General features: G+C 35.5%; 1 protein-coding gene across 1 annotated transcript in view; it reads right to left on the bottom strand.

Moving 5' to 3' along the window:
- Positions 1-21,907, bottom strand: part of tnmd (tenomodulin) — a 444,267-nt gene that overhangs the window by 416,912 nt on the left and 5,448 nt on the right. The window contains exon 2 of the mRNA XM_039766000.1: positions 2,257-2,391. Within this exon, the coding sequence (XP_039621934.1) occupies positions 2,257-2,391 (135 nt within the window). The remainder of the gene's footprint in view (positions 1-2,256; positions 2,392-21,907) is intronic.

A 21,907-nucleotide genomic window follows, 5' to 3' on the forward strand; every position in this document is an offset into this window, starting at 1 on the left:
TCTTCAGTATGATATGGAGGTGGAAACATTGCATAAGAGTCTGTAAGGCCAAGGCTCAGAGGAGGGTTTAGGAAAGGCTGGCAAATGCATAAATGAAAACTGAGAGCATGTGTGCCCATACTGTGTGAGTGAGTCCATAGTCAACAAAAGCAATGAGCTTTGACTGAACATGTGTGAAAGATAGAGCAGATGGGGGCAAATCTAGTCTAATATATATATATATATATATATATATATATATATATATATATATATATATATATATATATATATATATATATATAAACTAAAAAATGTTAACATCGGTATAGAGCCAAGAGGCCAAACTCTTATGGCTGAGAAACCTTTGCCTGAAGCATACTAAATAAAAATATGAAAATAGTTGCAAATGAAATTGCTAGTTTAAAGAGCAATTAGAGTAATGTAATTAATATACCCAATTTACATAATAATAAAAAAAAATGTTTTTCTTAGCTATAGTGCATGCAATCATTTTAAAAGATGTTCCTTATATTGTAATGATGAAAAATATTCCTTATACTGTAGTAGTGTTTGCACTAAAATAACATACTTAAATATGAAAAAGTAATGCAGCAGTCCCAAAATGCAACAAATAATTATATCTATATATAAACATTCATATATATATGTATATAAATTGTCTCTAATATTGCTTGTACTAGACAATATATTTAAGATTATCAAAGTTAAACCTTTTCAATTGAACTTCATTCATAAAAAAGCCTTAACCCACCTTTTTTGCAGCATCTTTTTAGACACGCTTGACCACTAACCTCAAAAAGGAAATATATTCAATCTACAGAAGGGTACTTCATTATGAAACTTACATTATGAATCTTCTGCTTTTGTGTTCTAAGACAGCATATTTATTATAATAATTACATGATATTGGTAATGTATTGTTTGTCTGTTATTTAATAATAGCTTTGGAATGAAGACAAATTGTCTGATAATCCACTTTAATTGCATTATTTCTGTCTATGAATTGTCTTTCCAGGTAAACACCAATCTTAGCAGTATTGGGTGCAAGACTTTCTTTTTGCCACTCTGGAATTTAGTTTTATTTTTTTCATATTTAGTACAGAAGAGAGTAATGTAAAGGGGTCTACTGTATAATGACATTTTAGGTATCTGTAAATATGATATGATCATCTCCAGTCTATGTGCTATAAATACATTGATTGCAAACAAATATGGTTTTCATTAAAATCTTGAAATATTAATAACCCTATTGATTTTGAACAAAACTGGTTCACTGTGACTTTTGTTATGCTAAACACAACATAGTTTTTTTTGCCATAAGTGAATATAAGTGTTGCTCCTCTTAAATGTTTCTAATAAAAGTTGCACGAAATTAAATGTTCCACAAACGTCCCTTAAAACATCTCTGTACGTTTCAAAGCATTTCCGGTATACCGTCATTTTGCTACATTTTCCCATCTGTGGTGCTGTGTCTGTTTCTGAGAAAAATATTTTAAATTAAAACAAGAAAAAAAACCTATGAGTAGTATTTATTTGATTTTTTTTTTAATTGTTGATCCTTTATGATCAACAGAAGGCATTGTTAAATCAGAAGACCTAACATCCTTCTTAAGTACTGATGTTGGCATTGTTGTTCATAAATTTGGAGCAAGGGATATAGATATGCTGTCAATGAATGTAATCAGAAAATGATAAAGTTTGTGTGATGCCATAGTTTTATATACTGTGCAATATTGCTTCTATAAACTGGACTGAACACTTGCAGTAAGAGAAGAAATTATGAATGGATGAACCATCCATTCATCTATTTTCTAAGCCAGATTAGATCAATGTAAAGCCTAGGGATCCTGAACCTATTTTGGCAGCATCAGAATGGGAAACTCATTTTTGAAAGCATAATTTAGAAAACAGATCTTTGGGAGATATATGAAGAAACCCATTAATGCCACTTTGTATATGCTATTCAATTTATAGAAAACCACATGAAAAAAACACGTACAATTGAAATAATTAAGCACATAAAGAGTTGCGCTGTTCAACTAACCCTTAGCAGGAAATATTTCAACTTTTGTTTGGTTCACAGAATGATAATGAAAGTTTTTAAGGAAATGTTTAACTTGACCTTAAAACAAGAGGCAACACTATCAAAATATCAGTGCAGAACAGATTTCAATAAAACAAAAAAGTGTCAAACATTCAAAAATGGCAAATGAATGGTGCGGTAAGTTCGGTGGAGAAATGCATGCTTCTTACCTTTGCTGCACTTGGAATCCAGAAATGCTTGACGCTAAAGATAATAAGTACAAGGGTGAGACCCACTAGAGTCACCATCAGAGCCGCTAACTGGTACTCCCTATGTTTGATACGCTGTTGCTTTGTTGTTTCAACCTAAAATAATAAGAAAGCCATCCTCAGTAAAAAAAAAAAATGTAAATAAACTTATTTGTTGACTAATGAATACATTTATCCTTCGGTCACAGAATGGTGAACTGGCTGATTGTTTTACTCCAACAAATTACATTAACTGCTCTACATTTACTCTACACTCACTCCTTAGAAGAGCTGCTAAACACAGGACTGCTTGGTTAAAAATAAATTAAACTTGATACATAACAACCCTTTCAAAATATTATAACACAACATAAAATTCTTAAACCCACTTAATCGTATTCAGGGCCACAGTGATGTCTACCTTGTCACAAATGGGTACAAGGCAGGAAACAGCCCATTGCAAAACCCATTCAACATATTCACACTTACACAGGGCCAATTTGAAATTATCATACAGACTTACTTGAGCATATGAAAGGAAAAACATTAACCATAAGAAAGCCCCCAGTAGCAACAGATTGTGCAAACGCTGCTAAAAGAACATCTGGTCACAAGACCTGAACCCAGGATGCTGATTCAATGAGGTGACAAGGTTTCCATTGTGCCACTTTGCCACCTTCATAATATTCACTATGAGATTCTAATTTAGAGTACTGATGGTGTATTTTGCACATAAGTTACTCCTACTGCAAGCTGCCGGTTCTCTGATAATGAATGTAAATCCTGCCCTCTCCGAAATGCAGAAAAAGCCCAGTCAGTTGGTGGGAGTAAATTGGAAAATTATATGTTTTATCTTTTAAAATACATTTTTGCCTATTTAATTTTTTCAACTGCTGGAACTTATTTATAACCAAAACAAAAAAAAAACAAAACAAACATATGCAAATGGCACAGTATGGGAATATGATGCATATTGAGGAATATGAATAATTAATCAAAAATTGTTTAAAGTTGTGCCAGTCAGTTTAAAAAAAAATGTATATCTTTAAGATTGGAGATGAAACTATCTATGCACAACAGAGCGACTTAACTTTAATACAGTATATGTTTAATTTGCAAATACTGAGAAGCTTAAGAATGAGTTATTTTTTTCCTAGGATCCTGTATTGCTATACCATTGTCTGTGTTTCAGCTCTTTGAGCACATGCATACTGAAATATCTCCATTTAGATCTCATTTAGCCTAATTATTGAATTGTCATATTGTCAAAATGAGAATCATTAAAATTTGCCTGAAGAAAAAAATATATATACTGCACATATATTGTGGTGCGGGTGGCATGGTGGCGCAGTGGGTAGCGCTGCTGCCTCGCAGTTATGAGACTTGGGTTCACTTCCCGGGTCCTCCCTGCGTGGAGTTTGCATGTTCTCCCTGTGTCTGCGTGGATTTACTCTGGGTGCTCCGGTTTCCACCCACAGTCCAAAGACATGCAGGTTAGGTGAACTGGCGATCCTAAATTATCTCTAGTGTGTGCTTGGAGTGTGCGTGCCCTGTGGCGGGTTGGCACCCTGCCTGGGGTTTGTTTATTACCTTGTGCCCTGTGTTGGCTGGGTTTTTCCCTGGCAGATCCCCCGTGACCCTATAGTTAGGATATGGCCGGTTGGATGATAGATGGATGGATATATTGTGGACCACCAGGGGGCATGCCAGCAACCGAAACACCTGACACAACAGACACAAGTGCCATAAATTAGAAGGCTTTTACGTCGTGGGAAATGCTTTTCAGTCATTTCCTACTGGCACTAATAACAGTACAGACCAGGAATACAGCACACAGAACTTCTTCTTCTTTCTCTCTTTCTTTCCTTCCTTCCTTACTTCCTTCACATTAACTCCTCCACAGGCCTTCTCCTGACTCTGGCTTTTCTCTGTGAGGCATCTGGCTCTCTTCTAAGCCACACCCAGGAGTGACCCAGATGGGTCATTAGTAATGTCTGGAATCACTCCCAGATGAGGTGAAGGCCCCATATAACAAGGCTCTCCATAGCAGCCCCCGAGGAAACCCAACAGGGCTGCATCAAATTCTAACTCTCAGCGTGCCTTGTGGGAATCCGTGGTGCCACAGCCATCTAGTGTCCTGGGGAAGGTAATACCTTATGGATGCTCTCCAGTCCCCTATTCCTTTCAACATGCTGGTGTCCTGGCCTGGTAATGGCCCTGGTCGCCATCAATAACCAAGAACAACAATTGCCGTGTATTCTAAAACTGTTTTAAAAGATTTAATGAGAAAGGATCAAATACAACCATCCAAGGCCCATAATATTACTTTTCATGTATTTCTTTGTAGACTGTTATTTTAAGATCTTAAATAACAACAAAATAGCCCAATTGTTTTTCAGTATTTAAATTCAACATTTTAGGACAGTTGCCAGTATAAATTAGCAACTGTATAATGCAGAAAACCACTTAAATGAGTAAGTAATTAAACAACAGAGACAGTAGTGATGTTAGATTGCCTCAAAATCCTGTTGTTAGTTTCAGTATTTTTTCTTAATGTGTTTTCCAGTGTTACATTTGTGCCTTGAAGTGTTCCTGTTCTTTAATATGCATGCAGTTACTACATATTTCAAAAATGAAGACATCATGCCCTATACTAAGAAGCAGCTAATTTAAAACAATAAAAGCCAATGCAATGGGCTGTTCCTTTGTTATGTGGACTCCTTTTCATCCATTTGCCATGCACCATGGAGTTACAACCAATATGGATTCTTCAGAAGAAATTCTATTTGACAATGAAAACAGCTGATTTTATAGGAGCAATTCACTTATTTGCCAAGACATTTGATCACTAAAGGAAAATGTCTATTGTCACACACGCGCATGGGAGGCAGTCTAAGTGCTTAGGTGGGTGTAAGGTGCAGAGCCAAGGGCTGATGAACAATACTAATGCCGTTTCTCCCTCTTCCACAGACCACCAGACAGAAAGTCCAGCTAAGACTGTAAATACTGTATGTACCGTTCTTCAATATTTCGGGGAATAATACAATTAATTTTCTGGCTATAATATTTTATATAGACACTCCATTTTGTGTGTTTTACTAGTAAATGTTACATTTTATCTTAATTACAACAAACCCGTTATACTGTATTGTAAAATACATTAAAAATATGAAAGTCAAGACTTGTGCAGCATTTCCGACCAGTACTCCAAGATATAAAGCCATTCTAAATCGGTTAAACCTGTTTTCATCTTCAACAATGTCAAAATTTGACAAATGTTATCATAACTATTTTATTTTGCTCTTTGTACTTACAAAAACAGTACATCTATTGATTACTAGAGCATAGCCATTATTCTGTGACAATCAAGTGATTAGCAAAGTAAAATGCGCAAAATCAAGAATCCAAAATGTAAAAACCAGAAGCTGCTCAAGGGAACCTTCATGGAATTTGTTATTATTGCTTGAATCCACAAACAACTTGGATCTCATTTCATTTTGGTAGTCTGGTAACTTGTATTCAGTTTCTGTGAAAAGCCAAAACATGTAGCAAGTAAAAATGTTAAGTAGGAAAACACAATGAGAGCGTTCACCTTATGAAAAGGACTTAGGAGTCGTACTGGATTTAACACTATCAACTGCCAGATGGTGTTCAGAAGCCATTAAGAAGGCAAACAAAATGTCAGGTTAAATAGCACAATGTGTAGAATACAAGCCTATCCTAAAGCTTTATAACACACTGGTGAGGCCTCATATGGAGTATTGCAAACAGGTTTACTTTCGAGGTTACAAAAAGGAGACAACAGTGGGAAAAGTCCAGAGAAGAGCAACGATTCTAGGGCTACAAAGGATGAATTATGAGGAAGGATTAAAAAAGTTGAGCCTTTTCAGTTTAAGCAAAAGGAAATTAAGAGGAGACATGATTGAAGCGCTTAATTTATGAAGAGAATTAGTACAGTAGATCGACTGTTATTTTAAAATAAGAACACAGCAAGTCAATTGGAAACTTGTTAAGGGTAAATTTCACAGAGACATTAGGAAGTTTTTCTTTACACAGGGAACCATAAACACTTGGAATAAGCTACCAAGTAGTAGTAGTGTGATAGACATTAAGACTTCATGGACTTTCAAAACTCAAAAGTCTTGATGTTTTTATAGAAGAATTAAGTGGATAGGACTGGCGAGCTTTGTTGGGCTGAATGGCCTGTTCTCATGTAGATTGTTCTGATGTTCTTACTTAATATTTGTTCCATTCACTGCGCACTTATTGATAATGTTCAGGGCCTTTTTAATAACATTAGTATTTCTCTGTTATTTTTCTGATGTGAGTATAAAAATCTTCATAAAATTTAAACTTCAAAAGGAATGTGTTAGAAACACAATTTTTTTATTTTATTTTGGACATTTACAGCTTCTTTGAAATGTTGGTATTATTTTATTATCGTAGTGGTGATGTGCCACCATCTTGTTTAAAGCAACAACACCCATAGCTGGTCATGTGGTTTTCATGACATCAATATGTTTTGACAGCACCCTAATCTTATATGCTTCAACACTTTGACCATTTCCTTCTTCAAACAAATCTCAATATTTCTTATTGCTTTTCCGGTTGAGGCTTTGGTTTTGTCTTAAAGTACAATGGCGTATCAGATCTCTGCCTGTATTAAGATTAAGGAGGTTTGGCCCTTCAAGAAAAGAGCTTCTGAGAAAAGAGTGAATGGCAAATAAAACAGGACACTATTCTCTCAGAAAACAGGTGGGTTATGAGACCATTGCAGAGCTCAATTTCACACATACATGCACTCATTCATGTGGGGGCAATTAAGAATTATGGAACATGCATATTTTTGGGGTGGGAGAAGGAACAGAGAAACCAAAAAACTCATCTGGATGGCAGGGAACCAGGCAAATGTTTTAATGATATTGACAGGAGGCTGGAAATCCAACTCAGGACTAATCAACTGCAAGCCAATAGTACTAAGTATACATTTTCCACTAATATTTATTCATCTGTTTTCTGAACCTATTTTCTGTGTCATGAGGAGCCAGAGCCTGATCTGTCCGTATTATGTATAAGGGCATCTGAGCCAAAATATGTGGATAGATAGATAGATAGATAGATAGATAGATAGATAGATAGATAGATAGATAGATAGATAGATAGATAGATAGATAGATAGATAGATAGATAGATAGATAGATAGATAGATAATTTATCAATCTTAAATATGTAGCCATCTACAGCAGTCATATATATACAAAACCATACAAAATGCATTTCATTCTGAACAGTGATTCAAAAAAGAGTAATTAACTAAATAAAATATGTACACTGTCTACTTAAAATGAACCTATTAAACTAGACTACATCAGACTAAACATTCTAGAACCATTTTTGGAGTACTTGAGTTAATTATAGTGCCCAAATTAAGCCCTTGTAGACAAAGAGAGAATCTTTAAACTAACCTTCCTTCTCCACCAATACATATTTTTTAAATATTTTGCCTCTTTATAACTGGTTACACCTCCTCACAAGTGGTTAAGGTTAAGCCTGGTTTAAAATTACTTGTATTCCATTTTCGTGGCAGGCGTATAATTAACCAGTATTACCATGCTTGCTGTTATGAAAGAACATTGTGTTTGAAAAAGTGTTATACTCTCCTGTATGTTCTATTTGCAATTTTGTGATACCACTCTGTGCAAGAACTTCAGTGAAATTTTAATCACATACTGAAGTAAATATTGGTAAATTTGTAACCAAGTGCTAATGTTTTTGTTTCTCCTGAAAGTCCAAACCACTAAATCTACTGATATAATCTCTGTGCAGATCTGACTGGAGCCTACTCACAATATTGCATATTGTACAGTGCTATACTAAAACAAAATGTGATCTTTAAAACTATATATCTTCTTCTTTAGACAAGCAAAATAATCTATTTACTTACTGCACAGTATATATTTCTTATAACTTAACCGAGGAGCTCAATAAAACAAGTAAAATATAATAGGTTAGAAAAATGATAACTGGAAAATGTGCAAAATCATCTATCACACCTTTGTAAGAACATATGCACTCTACATCTATTCACCAGCATCCTCCACTGTCTGCACACACTCATATACACACACATACTACCCACTTGCTTAGCTAGTAATCATTTGAACATGGCAGCATAGGTAAATATCCAACCATTCATTTTCCAACCCGCTGAATCCGAACACAGGGTCACAGGGGTCTGCTGGAGCCAATCCCAGCCAACACAGGGCACAAGGCAGGAACCAATCCCGGGCAGGGTGCCAACCCACCACAGGACACAAGCAAACACACCCCCACACACTAGGGCCAATTTAGAATCGCCAATCCACCTAGCCTGCAAGTCTTTGGACTGTGGGAGGAAACCCACGCAGACACGGGGAGAACATGCAAACTTCACGCAGGAAGGACCCAGGAAGCGAACCCGGGTCTCCTAACTGGGAGGCAGCAGCGCTACCACTGCCCCATCATAGGTAAATAGGTAAATAAAAAGCAAAACAAGACAGTTATAACAAATTGAAAGGAACCAAACAAATAAACACTTGGCCATTTGCTGAAAATGACCACATTTTAAATGCAGCCATTAACTTCTTAAACTGTACATAAGCAAGCACATATAAGTTTCACAACATCTTCATTTTTCTGAGACTGTACGAGGGTTGTACAGGCGATGGAATTCTCTTAAGGGTTCTGGTGTACTTAGACACCAAAGGACATCCAGTAAGAAGGCACTCATGTCTGGTGTCCTTGATGCCAAAGTAAGATCACATCTGGCTCTGGAGGCGACTTTAGGGCTTGGCCAGAAGTGACCCAAGGACAGGGTCTACAGCTGTCTTTAGAGAAAGACAGAGTCATTAGGAGGTGGATTACAGGAGGGCCATATTGTTCTCTGAGGAAGCTACATCAATTAAGCCATGATATTTGTTAAACAGCAATGCAAACAAGTATGGATACGCCCAGGCTTTGTTGTATTACAACTGTTTTTAAATTTTTATTCAATGAAGGAATCTATTAATTTTTTACATTTAAGATTTCTCACTTAAAGATTTGCCAATGTTGTTTCTTGTCCTAGTGTGCATATAGGGAACTCCAGTTTCTGTATTACATCTTGCCTGAAGAAGGGGCCTGAGTTGCCTTGAAAGATTGCATATTGTAATCTTTTTAGTTAGCCAATAAAAGGTGTCATTTTGCTTGACTTTTCTCTGCATTCATAATGGCTAACAAGGTACAATACCCTCGTACTTTAGTAAGCCAGAAATTTGTTTCATATTTTCCTCCTTGGCATTTTTCAGGGTGAAAGTGTGGATAACAAAAAGGTCATTGTTTGAATTGATATACGCAGTACAGACTTTAACAAAAGTTTAGTGGCCATTATGCTTACCATAAAGTACATTATTTTGTTTATAATGTTTAATCTTACTGATGTCCTCTAGTGCTGAAGAAAGAACTTAAAAGCCACAGTGCAGGGTCTTAAAGCAATATTCCAGGAAGCAACATTAAAAAAATGCATGAAAAAAATCTTGTATTACTCATGTTGCATAATTCACATGTCAAGTCATCCAGTCATATGCTCACATCATCCCAAATACATGTATTTTTCTGAAAAATATTGTTAAATACACCACCTCCAGAAAATACTTGTGAATGAAACATAGATGTGCTCGAGCATTTGAACTGTAGACCCACCAACTGTTGTTACATTAATATTCTTTTGTGCCTTAGCAAAAGCCAGTAAAAATGAATGAAAAGGATCAAGAGATGAAAAAACAAGCAAGAGCTGTTACCAAACAAATCAAACATTAAAGACCATAATCCCAAAAACAAGTTTGTTTACCTGGAAAAGTTTAGTGATCAGAATGAATCACACAGCAGGTACTATTTGTGTCCAAACTCAGATGAGTTAAGAAATATCATTTTAGGTGGAGTATTCCTACAAAATTTAAAATGAATTATATCCAGTTTCAGAGTAAATACCTGTTATTCAGCTTTTCCATGATAGCCAGTGTTATTGGCTTTTTTTCTCAGTTAGGTCGGTGGTCAAAAATAAAATATGTCACAGTGAATTATTTAAAATTAGCTAAATAATTTATGTGGAGGTTTGCGTACAGTTTTTGACTGTTTTTTTTTTTCAGGAAAGGTTTCATGGCAAAGTGCTAGAATGTTATGATCTAGCCAGCTTGAAAAGTAAAAAATAGTAATTATATATATATATATATTGTCACAAGAACGAGACATGGACAGATAAAGAGTTGGGGCAGCCACCCGTATATTGTGGTATCCTGGCTGCAAAGTCGTTTTCTTATTGAAATACAGAGCACTGAAGTGCATACAACCGAGTCCAAAACAAGACTGAGGAAACAAAGGAAAAGGGGCAGGTTTTAAAGGGGGAGACAGGAAGTGAGGTCGTATGGATCTGGCACGTGGTCTTCCACCATTGGCTCGTAGCGGAGGTGACATCAGAGGGACTGGAGCTGGTGTGGCCGACTTCCATTGGCTCAGTCCCGGAAGTGATGTCAGGAGAGCCAGGTGAAATCCCCCGGGAATGGTCTACAGGCAAGGGAGAAAAAGAGTCAGTGCACTCTGCCACACCCGGCATGCCTCCGAACTGCCTTCACTCAAGCCCTTTAGCTGCCTCCCATGCGCACGTGTGTGACAAGATATATATATATATATATATATATATAGCCTGCTATCTTGCTAAAGCAGAGGTTTAAATAATTAGATGCTGTCCATTGTGTATTTTCATAATCCAAAGCCAACTTCAATAAACTAGTAAATCTTCTAAATATAAGAACCATTGCAGTATTTCATGGGTAAGTTGAATATTTTGGTCAAGTTCAGTAATTCTTTTAAATGAAAGTGGTAAGTATACTGGATACGGCAAAATTCTTTACCTGGAAAAACCAGTCAGCAATGAAATATGGCAAGCCACTCAGTCTTATTGTGCTTTACCCCCTAAAGCAATCACTCTGGACATGGTGTATCTGTCTCTTCTAAATACATAGCCATTCAAAAAAAACAAGTGAATGTCCTATACTTAATCGAAAATGCAACCATACTCTTTTCCCTTTCAAGGTCTTGCTTTGTATTCTGTCAGAGCTAAAGAATCAAGGAATTATTTTCTCATTCCTCCAAAAACTAAAACTCTAACTCTTTCTGTCCAAGACACATCTGTCTTTTCCATTCCCCTCTCCAAGACATTCCTTCTTTATAGACCAGTCTGCTAATTGCTCTCAGCTGCAAAATACATTCTTTCTTTTTTTTTTTTTACTAATCTGTTCATTCTTTAGTTTCCCCGATCTCTCTTTTATTTGGCACAGTGCCCAATATTTCCTTTATCTAACATTCTGCTGAATTTAGTACTAAATACAGTAAAATAAAAAATGATAAAACATACTTATTTGTGTTCACTAAATGTAGCATTGTATTCAGTTTTTCAAATATATATTAAAAGCAGTCAAATCCAGTAATTCTTTGGATTAAACAAATTCAGCTATGCCAAGAAAATATTATTAATTTATTTCAATGATTAAGTCCCAATCTTGGACAGATGCTGTGGCTTTTCATTTCAGCCGCTGTCTTAATTATTACCCACGTTACACCCATCAATGGAACACACTTCTTTTGTGTTATTTTGTATTTTAAATTTCGTACCTTTATTATAATTTTTTTCAATAAACAGCCATAAAACAATAATGAAAACCTCCTTCTGCCCCTTTCAGTATGAGTCCTGATCTAAACACTGGACTACTATTGATTGGATTTATCTTGAGTAGCAGCCAATGTTTGATACACCCGCAGCTCAATTTTGTGTACAATGTTGTTGCTACTGAAAGATTTTCACTGGCTTGTCTGGCAATGATCATTAAGCCAAGTTCAAAGTGAATTACATTTTTAGTCTTGTCCATTCTTGCTCATTCTCCTTCAGATTGGTACACATGCATGCTGTTTCTTTATATAAATTACATTATCTTAGTAGTCTTTGAATAACAAAGGTGGACCTAAGTAAATGAAGACTCGATATAGTGTTCATTTTCTTAAGTTTAGTAAACTCATTACATTATCATTTTAGCTGAGACAATTTTCAGCTTGTAGAAATAAATATACTGTATGTGCACCAACAGTCAAGATATTCTTTAAAGTAATTTCTTGAATAGAAAAAACAGGTCATTGTCTGTCATAGTTTCTCCGTTCATTATAAAGAACTAGCAATAAAATCCACCTAATAGTAATGTTAGCTTTTGTTACCTGTTATGAAACAGTCAATAATGATGTCTAACGTTTGAACAGTTTATCGTGCATATTGATAGAAGGTGCATAATCCCATGACCTGGGGTTAGAATAAGGTCACTGTCCCTCTTGTGTGTTGTAAAAGGCAACTAAAGGAAGTTGGGAGTGGCTGTAAAAATTTTTGCCCCATTATCCCTTTTAAGATGGCCATTAAACTGGCACAGAATAAGCGAGACAAAACGAAACTGATATAAAAAAAAGAAAAATACAATAAACACCAAGCTGTTCCTGATTTTGTTTTTCAAATATACACAAATGTAAATATATGCATTGCCTATAAAAAGTATTCACTCTCTTGAAAATTTTCACATTTTATTGTTATACAACATTGAATCACAGTAGATCTAATTTGGTGTTTTCACACTGATCAACAGAAAAAGACTGTTTAATGTTAATGAGAAAGCATATCTCTGCAATGTGGTCCAAATTAATTACAAATACAAAGCAGAAAGTAATTAATCATATAAGCATTCACCCCTTACACACCACTGGAACAGCAAGATAGTTTTGGAAGTCTCATAGTTAGCTAAATGGAGATCACCTGTCTAGTCAAGGGGTTTCTATAGATTGTAGTATAAATATGTCTTATCAGGGAGTTCCAACTTGTGGTGAGTCAGTATGGTGGTCAACCTACACAATGAAGAATAACAGAACACTCCAAACAACGTTTTGAAAAGATGATTGGATACAAGAAAATATCAAAGCCACTGAATTTCTCTTGCAGTCCCTTTACATCAATCATTAAAAAATGAAAACTGATCAATCATGTAATAAGAAGATGAATGAGAGATTCCACCAATAGACCTCTGATAACTCGGAGAGATTTACAAGCCACAGTGACTCAGATTGGAGAGAATGGGCAGACAACAACTGTTGCCCAGGTGCTTCACCAGTTGTAGTTTTATGGGAGGGTGTTAAAGAGAAGTGGTAAGAGGTAAACAGAAAGAGTCCTCAGCTGATGTCACCAGAAATCATGAATAATCCACTGCATCCACTGAACAGTGTCATTTCCAGGCAGAGGAGTAGCTTCAGTGACAGACTGAGGAGATCGTTCCTCCCCCACACTATGCGACTCTTCAATTCCACCCGGGGGAGTAAATGCTAACATTAATTTTATTTTAATTTTTTTCATTTTTATTACTATTTAATTTAATATTGTTTCTTTGTATCAGTATACTGCTGCTGGATTATGTGAATTTCCCCTTGGGATTAATAAAGTATCTATCTATCTATCTATCTATCTATCTATCTATCTATCTATCTATCTATCTATCTATCTATCTATCTATCTATCTATCTATCTATCTATCTATCTATCTATCTATCTAGGAAGCACAGTATTCAGAGACGGTTCTCTTATTAGCTCCTGCTGCAAGCATACCACTTTTGAGCCAGACATTTCAGGTTTGTGACTAACAACTAGCAATTCGTCACAGAGGAAATCTGCAAACTGAGATGCTTTGTGATGTGAGTTCATAGCCATACACTACTGTTAAAAAAACAAACACATGACATCTTGGTTAGCGCACATGGACAATTTGGAAGATGGCTGGAAGAAAGTTCCATAGTCTGATCAAATTAAAATTAAGATTTTTTGATCAAAATCCAAATGCCATTATGAAAAACAAAGCATTCCCACCACGAAGCATGACAGTGACAGCATGATACTGTGAGGATGCTTCTCTGCAGCAGGCCCTAGAAGGCTGGTAAGGTTAGAAGGTGAAATGAATGCAGAAAAATAGAAGGAACTATTGGGTGAAACACGATGCACTCTGTATCAGTCCTGTAGCATGACAGAAGATTTATTATAACAGCAAGACAACAACCCCAAGTATAAGGCCATAGCTAATCACGAATAACTTAAAAACAACAATGTTACCATCCTGGAGTGGCCAAGTCAGAGTCCTGATCTCAATTAATTAATTGAGATTTTGTTGCTGGACTTGAAACAGGCAGTTTCCTCACAATACTCATGCAATATAACAGAGCTTATGGAGTTTTGCAAAGCAGAATCCATCCAAACTTTCACATAATTATATTTACATTTTTTGACTTGGCAGACACTTTTATCCAAAGCAACTTATAAAAGAGGTAAACATAATCAAGTAACTTTAGGCTAGCAACTGTAGTAGGACAGGTAACAAAAAGTTGATTGCCACAAGCGGAAAAGATGTAATAAGTAATAAATAACTAAGTGCAGAGAACAATTTGCAGAGCACAAGTAGAAATCACTAAATGCAGCTCACACCTGAAGACACTTACCTCTCCCAAAACAGACACCTAGGACCCCAGGATAAATGGAATACTTATTAATATAAATGTTGTGACTAAGAAGTATTGTTTCACACTGATATATGTCTCCTAACTTTACCACAACCACTTCCCTCAGGTTGCACTTGCCTCTGCTGTTTTTCACTACAATGCAGCCTTTTTTTTACAAATCTTTTTTAACGTTAAGAGTTCATGATTTACTGTGGCTATATAAGAGGTCAAGTCCAAGATTCCTTGTTTCATGCTGTATAATTGGGGAAAAAAAACCAAATCAGATTACAGGTTATTTGTCAGTGAATAACTACAACAACTGATGACCTTGCCAGGAACTTCTGGATGTTAGTCTGCAGCATCTAGATATCAATCTTTGTGTAATATTTCAATCTTTCCTTCATAGCTTCAGTATGTGTATGTGTATTTATTCCAAGCAGTATGTCATGAATGATTAATTCAAGGCAGAAAATAAATAAATATTCAAAGAATAAGCCTTTCTCATTTTTATGAAGTGTAACCTTTTTTTTCATTTGAAAGGCATCTTGAATGTTTATTTTATAATTTACATTACAATTATAGCTTTTTATTTCCAGAGTGCAGGTTTTCTGAGCAGGAGTTAATGCTTTGTGCTCTACAATGGATTTACTATTATATCATTCCTGTAAAAAAGCTACTGAACCTATAACTTTATAGTGCAAATCAAACCCTGTCAGATGCCCTTTAAAGGCTCATTACTATCCCAGAGTGGATTCCATTAGTTTACAGAGGAGAGATCCATTCATCTTGAAAATTCCAGTCCATGCTTGGTTGCAATCATCTGTGCGGCCGTTCCAAATGATTTAGCTTGATTGCTCCCATGAATGGAGCACAACAGTGTTTAGAAACAAGTAAAATAGAAGAAACACTAATGTAACATCTATTTATCCTTCTCCTAGAAAATGTCCTACAATGTTGACTTCACTGAGCAAAGTGAATCATAGAAATGGCAAAGACACATTTTGCATTGCAAATCAGTTGTAAGAGCATACTTGTGGACCAACACACACAAGCACATGTAGATGTAGAGAGTAATAGAAGATACAATCACACATACTTTATATTTAACTTGCTGACCCTAGTATAGACTTACCTTCCACAATAACATGCAGGAAGAAAAGTAACAGTTTGGCTGAAAAAAACACTTTTAGGTTTGTCTCAGGCCTTTTAACCTTCACATATAGCAAAAAGTCTACAGTGGTAAAAGTTTATATTATTCAAGTCATTCTCGTAAGATATACAGTTTCACGTAATCAGACTAATTCTTAATTCCTACAATATTCTTTTTAAACAAAGTATCAACACACATCTGATTAATTGTTTAGTTAACTGTGCACTAGGTTTCTCACAGTGAGAGTGGCATTAATCAGGGTACAGACATTACTGACAGCTTGAAAAAATCCTTTTCATGGCAGAGCTGCATTTCCACAAATGAAAGAATTTAAGCAAAAATAGCAATGACAAGAGAAGCTTTGTGTCCTATGGTTTTATAGCTGCTACCACTGAACAATTCTGAGTCTGGTGATTGTTAAAGATTTATTCTCTACTTTGCTCTTATTGTAAAAGCGAAAATTAGATGTCAGTGAAATATTTCCACCACAGCCAGCACATTTCTGGGTAAATCAGTAATCTTTTCATTATCTGGAACGTGAAATAATAAGTGTTGTCATCTGCAAACTGAAACTCGCTTCACCAATAACTCTCTGAAGAGCAACGAAAGCATGATATTAAATTTTTGAGTTTTGGAATAATACATGAAATGTGTCTGTTTGTTCTGTCCTAATCATATCATTGTTGGTCTGATTTAATGACCCAGTACCATATATTCCATAACCTGGAGAAGAAAAAGCACTTCACAGCTGCTTACAACTAAAGTATTTATACTGTCTTGAGAGAAAGGTGATGTTTAGTATATTTAGAAATTTATATCAATTGTATATTTCTGTACACGTTTCACTTATGGATTGTGGAAGGTCTGATTTACAGTATGTGTGAAATTTATTTCAGCTATCATATTTGAGCTCTTTCACATATGCTTCCCCTTTCTACAAGGTGTTAGAAACAACTAATTTGGAAAAAAATGCAATGTATGTAGCTTGTTACAGTCTTGTAGGAAAAAGAATGCATGTCTGTTTTTTTAGGATATTGTTAGTATGGTGTAATTCATACATTTTGTTCATTTTTCTTCTCTTCATTGTTTTATGGAATTGTGTGGCATGAGATTTGTGTAATCTTAACATTATTTCAACTGTTTTTCAGCATTCATCTAGCTATTCATGTATTTTATTTAGCTGATTTTTCCAAAACAGCGTCATGGTAGCATCAGGATAAACCAATCTAGGATGTGGCACCAGTTCATTTCTGTGCGACCTTCCTCGCGCCATAGTGAAAACATTGGAGTGTGGAGTGTAAACACCACACCAAGAGTAACAGGTCCTCAATTCTAATCTAGTCTTCTGGAATAGTAGGGCAGTAGTGCTAATCACTTTAGCAATGTGACACTCCCATTAACCAAAATTTCAGTTGATACTGTCATGTTATGATAGGAAAAAGTAGTCTAAAAATTCCAATAGTTTGCCTTTTTTGATTTAAAAGTTATAGCAAGCATAAGCCTATACTGAAAACACTGCCTGAAAAGCAGGGATCTTCTATGTCATGGTCAAGAAGGATAAGAATGTTAATGATAATAATTCAACCATGAAATGACAGGCTTTCTAAGAGAGACACCAAAAGGATAACCTGGAAAAAAGTTCATATATATTTTAATAAGGTAAGACAATCACCATATCCAAAGCAGAACCAAAATTCATTCTTAAATGAAAACAGAAATCTTAAATCCTGAAGTCTGTCTCACCCTTGCCCTGCATAAGTTCTAAGTTGATGTTTTTAGATTTTTCAAAACAAAGTTTGTTTTGCATGCCATTGTCTTTATAAAGGTTGCATGACAATGTCACATGTCACAAGACCAGCAATAGATGATATAAATAAGTACAATATGGCAGAAACCCCGAAATATGGACATGATATGACACTGCCCGATTAGGAACACCAGAGTCAAAATGCTAACAAGAACAATAATAATACTGATGTGCTAACACAAAAAAGTTCTCTCTCCACTAAAAAGCACAATATGGTGTACTTGCCATGAGTTGTCAATTATCCTATCAATAACAGTTCTGAGAGGCTAGTGGATTCCCCTATATACTCTGCACAGTTACTGGGCTAGGAAGCAAATTAAAGACTTCGGAGATTGGTGGCAGGTGTGCTTAACAATTAGTAGTGTCTTTAATGTTCATTATGTGAAGCTTAGTTATTAAGAAATTTTGTTTACTAGGCACAGGATATCACTAAAGTGACACTGAAATGGATACAGACCTGAAATAAAGTTAAACAAAAATAGTACCCTAAAATGAAAGAATATGGAACACCTCATAGAGTGTCCGACTCACAGAAATTGGAATTCAGTGTAATTCCCAAATTGGTGGTCCCCGATTTCTTCCCACTGTTTAAAGACAGTATGGTAAATAAACTGATAACTCCAGAAAATGGCCTGTTGTCCTGTCCATGCCTTGCATCATTTCTGGAAACAGTCTCCAGTTCTGTGCAGCTATGGACAGGAAAATAACGCACATCAGGAATGAAATAAAAAAAATCTGGTGTGGCCCGCACATGTTGAACATATTTGCAATTCGTGCAAAATTGAATCTGCAGTAAAATTTAGAGTTTCACTTTTTAAAAACAACTTACCTGAATGCACTAATGAAATCAAATGGCTTGGGTTTGTGGAGACCGATAAGCCGCTGGTGGGATCCTGGCTTGGATCAGCTTACAGAGTTGAGTAAAGTGAATGTGATTGATGTGAGTGATGGTGTTATCTCTGGGCGCCAAATAAATGGTCTAAGGTGGAATCAGCAGTGTGAATGAGCAGACAGGCAGTGCACGCATATAAATGATGAGAGTGTGTGATAAATGATGAAAGAGCATGGAAAGAACTGTAGGTAATCGGTTGGCATTAGAGGATGGCAGAGGAAATAGACTAATGTTTCCACTGTGGAATGAGCCTTAGGGAACAATATTATTTGTTTTCAACCCCAAAAACCTTTAAAAATCCCCATCAATTCATTTTAGTGGATTTCACATTTCACCATTGCAAAATTGCATATAGAACAAAATTTTTTTCATGAAAATAATACTTCCTTTAAGTGTGAAATATAAAGTAATAAGGTATTTGATAAAATAATATGACACTTAAAGATACAAAATGCGGACATCATGAGGTACAGAATAATGGTGCAAAGAGATAGTTATGAAAAACTTTATCAAAGACCTTGATTTTATATTGGAAATATACTGTACATGTTTGAAAATTATTGGCCATTGTTACAGAGATGCACATCCAAATGTTAACTATACAGTATATCTTGCTGGGTCAATATCCGTTGTCAAGCCTAAGAATAGTTCCAAAAGTCAAAAAGATCAAATCACAGGGTCTTTAAATAGAAAATCTTCTTCTTCTTCTTTCGGCTGCTCCCATTAGGGGTTGCCACAGTGGATCATCTTGTTCCATATCTTCCTATCCTCTACATCTTACTCTGTGACACCCACTACCATCTTGTCCTCTCTCACCACATCCATGAACCTCCTCTCAGGCCTTCCTCTTATCCTCTCATTAAACAAAAATGCACTCACCACAATAAGGCTTTTTCTGCAAATTATGATGACCAGGAAGTCTTTGTTCTGACTTATTATTGCCAAAGTCACTTTCTGTCATCCGAGCCTAGCAAATTTGTAGTTACAGAAGCAAAGTGGCAGTGCCCAAAATAAAACAATATGGCATATTGGGAAAGCATTAAAATATTTTAACGTGCTTACACAAAAAAAAAAATATCATAATTTCACATAATTCCAAACTACGAAATCGAAAAGAAAATCCATGAAAATATGTCACATAGTGTGAAATCAAAATTTAATACAAAACCAAATTATAACAAGAACAGAAAAGTAAAACTAAATAAAATATGTATAAGTCTCATTTTGTGCTCTGCATTGTGAAAATAATCTCAAGACTCAGTTTGTTTTCAAAAATAACTTTAAAGTATTAAAAGGGAGCTTGGTAAGCCTTCCAGGTCAAATTCGTCTTTTGCACTCATTTTATTAGATACAGTAAAATTCAAATGCATGTTCATCTGAGATGTACTCCTACAGCTATGTGGACACACTGACCTCCACAATGTTGATGTTTTCTTTCATTTTATTAGTTCTGTTATCTGTGTATATGCTGGAAATAAGACATGCCATATTCAGTGGATTTCAGCTGTGGCGCTGGCTCCTTGAAGCTGACACATGTGGGATTAATGGAAAAATATTAAGTTATGAGTGCTCCTGTGAATTGCACGATTCAGCAAATGGTGAAAAAGCAGCATGCTACTGGTTCTGTGAACAATGCACTTAAACCAAGAAACTCTTCCACTTGCATTCCAAATGTTGATCTGACACTGTTAATCATATGAAAACAAGTCCTCAAATATTGACACGACGATTATTACAAAAGACAAGTGTGTCACATTGGTCGTCTGAGCCTAAATACCATTATTTGTGAGCCACATTTTCATTATCCACCTGATATAAGCTTACATTTATATTCATATTCATAGTATGCCATAATCTTGCCTTTGGTGAAGTTCAAGTTTAAAGTTTATTGTCATGTGCACAGTAAGGAAATACTGTACAATTAAATTCTTTCTTTGCAGTCCATTCCAAATGACAAAACCAACGTATATAAGATAAACATAAATAATAAGTAGCAGATAGATAATAAGTGACAGAGGCAGCATAAAGTATAAAAACAGAATAGAAATATAAAGTGTAATGTGCAGGTAGGTGTGTGATGGACAAGTCAAATACAGTTGTGTGAGGTAGACAGAATGAGGTGAACCATGGTTATAAACTCCAGTCAAGTGTGGTTCAAAATATAAAAAATAGAATTAAAAAAAAAAATTAATTAAAGATTGTAATCTGAGATATTGGTGATTTTGAGTATTTCAATCATCTTACATCTATCCATCCATTATTATAACCTGCTTATCCCAGCAATCATCAGGCGCACGGAAGAAACAATACCTAAACAGGGTGCTAGTCCATCGCAGGGAGAACACAGACACACACACATAATAATAATAATAATAATAATAAGTCCTTACTTTTATATAGCATTATTGTCACTACTCAATCACCACCAATGTGCAGCATCCACCATTTTGCACAAGTATGCTCACCACACATTAGCTGTTAGGTGGTGAATGGGTGAGAGATAGTTAGCCAATCAGAGAAAGGGTAAGATTAGGGGGCCTGAATGACAAGGCCGTGATGGGCAGTTTAGTCAGGATATTGGGATATACCTTACTGTTTATAAAGGATGTCAAAGGATCTTTTATGACCACAGGACTTCAAACGTGGTTAGCTTCAGGTGGATTACCTGCTCTAAAGTGAATGTGGTATGGCTGTTACTAAAAAATTAGAATATGAAAAACCATCTTATATTTTCTTATTTCACCACTACAAAAATGTTTTCCTTTGATGGCTCTGTTGTTGCTCTGTTGTCCTTGCCTTTATGAAAATCCTTTGTTCATAGACCTTCAATTGGACATAAGAAACAGAGGTAATGCACACACATAACTTGTATAAACTATAATAAAGTAAGTTATTTATGTTGATGTTAATATCTTCTGAAAAGAACTGGTATCTAATGCAGGGTGAGTTCCAATATGGAACCTGAAGCGGCCAGGACAGACTTCAGCACTCTGTCACTTCAAAGTGGATTGAGCAAGTTGTGGACTATATAAATATAGTATTGATAATTTTCTATATCAAATATGAAACATTACTTACTTATGTTTTCATAACTGTTCACATACTGTACCCATATTATGTTCTTTTGACCCTGTCTCTTGGTGCCTGATAAAAAAAATGATTGACAGCAAATTTAATTTGTTTGCTATTTATTAAAAAT

This window comes from Polypterus senegalus, chromosome 10, assembly GCF_016835505.1.
Source record: "Polypterus senegalus isolate Bchr_013 chromosome 10, ASM1683550v1, whole genome shotgun sequence".
Lineage (NCBI taxonomy): Eukaryota > Metazoa > Chordata > Cladistia > Polypteriformes > Polypteridae > Polypterus > Polypterus senegalus.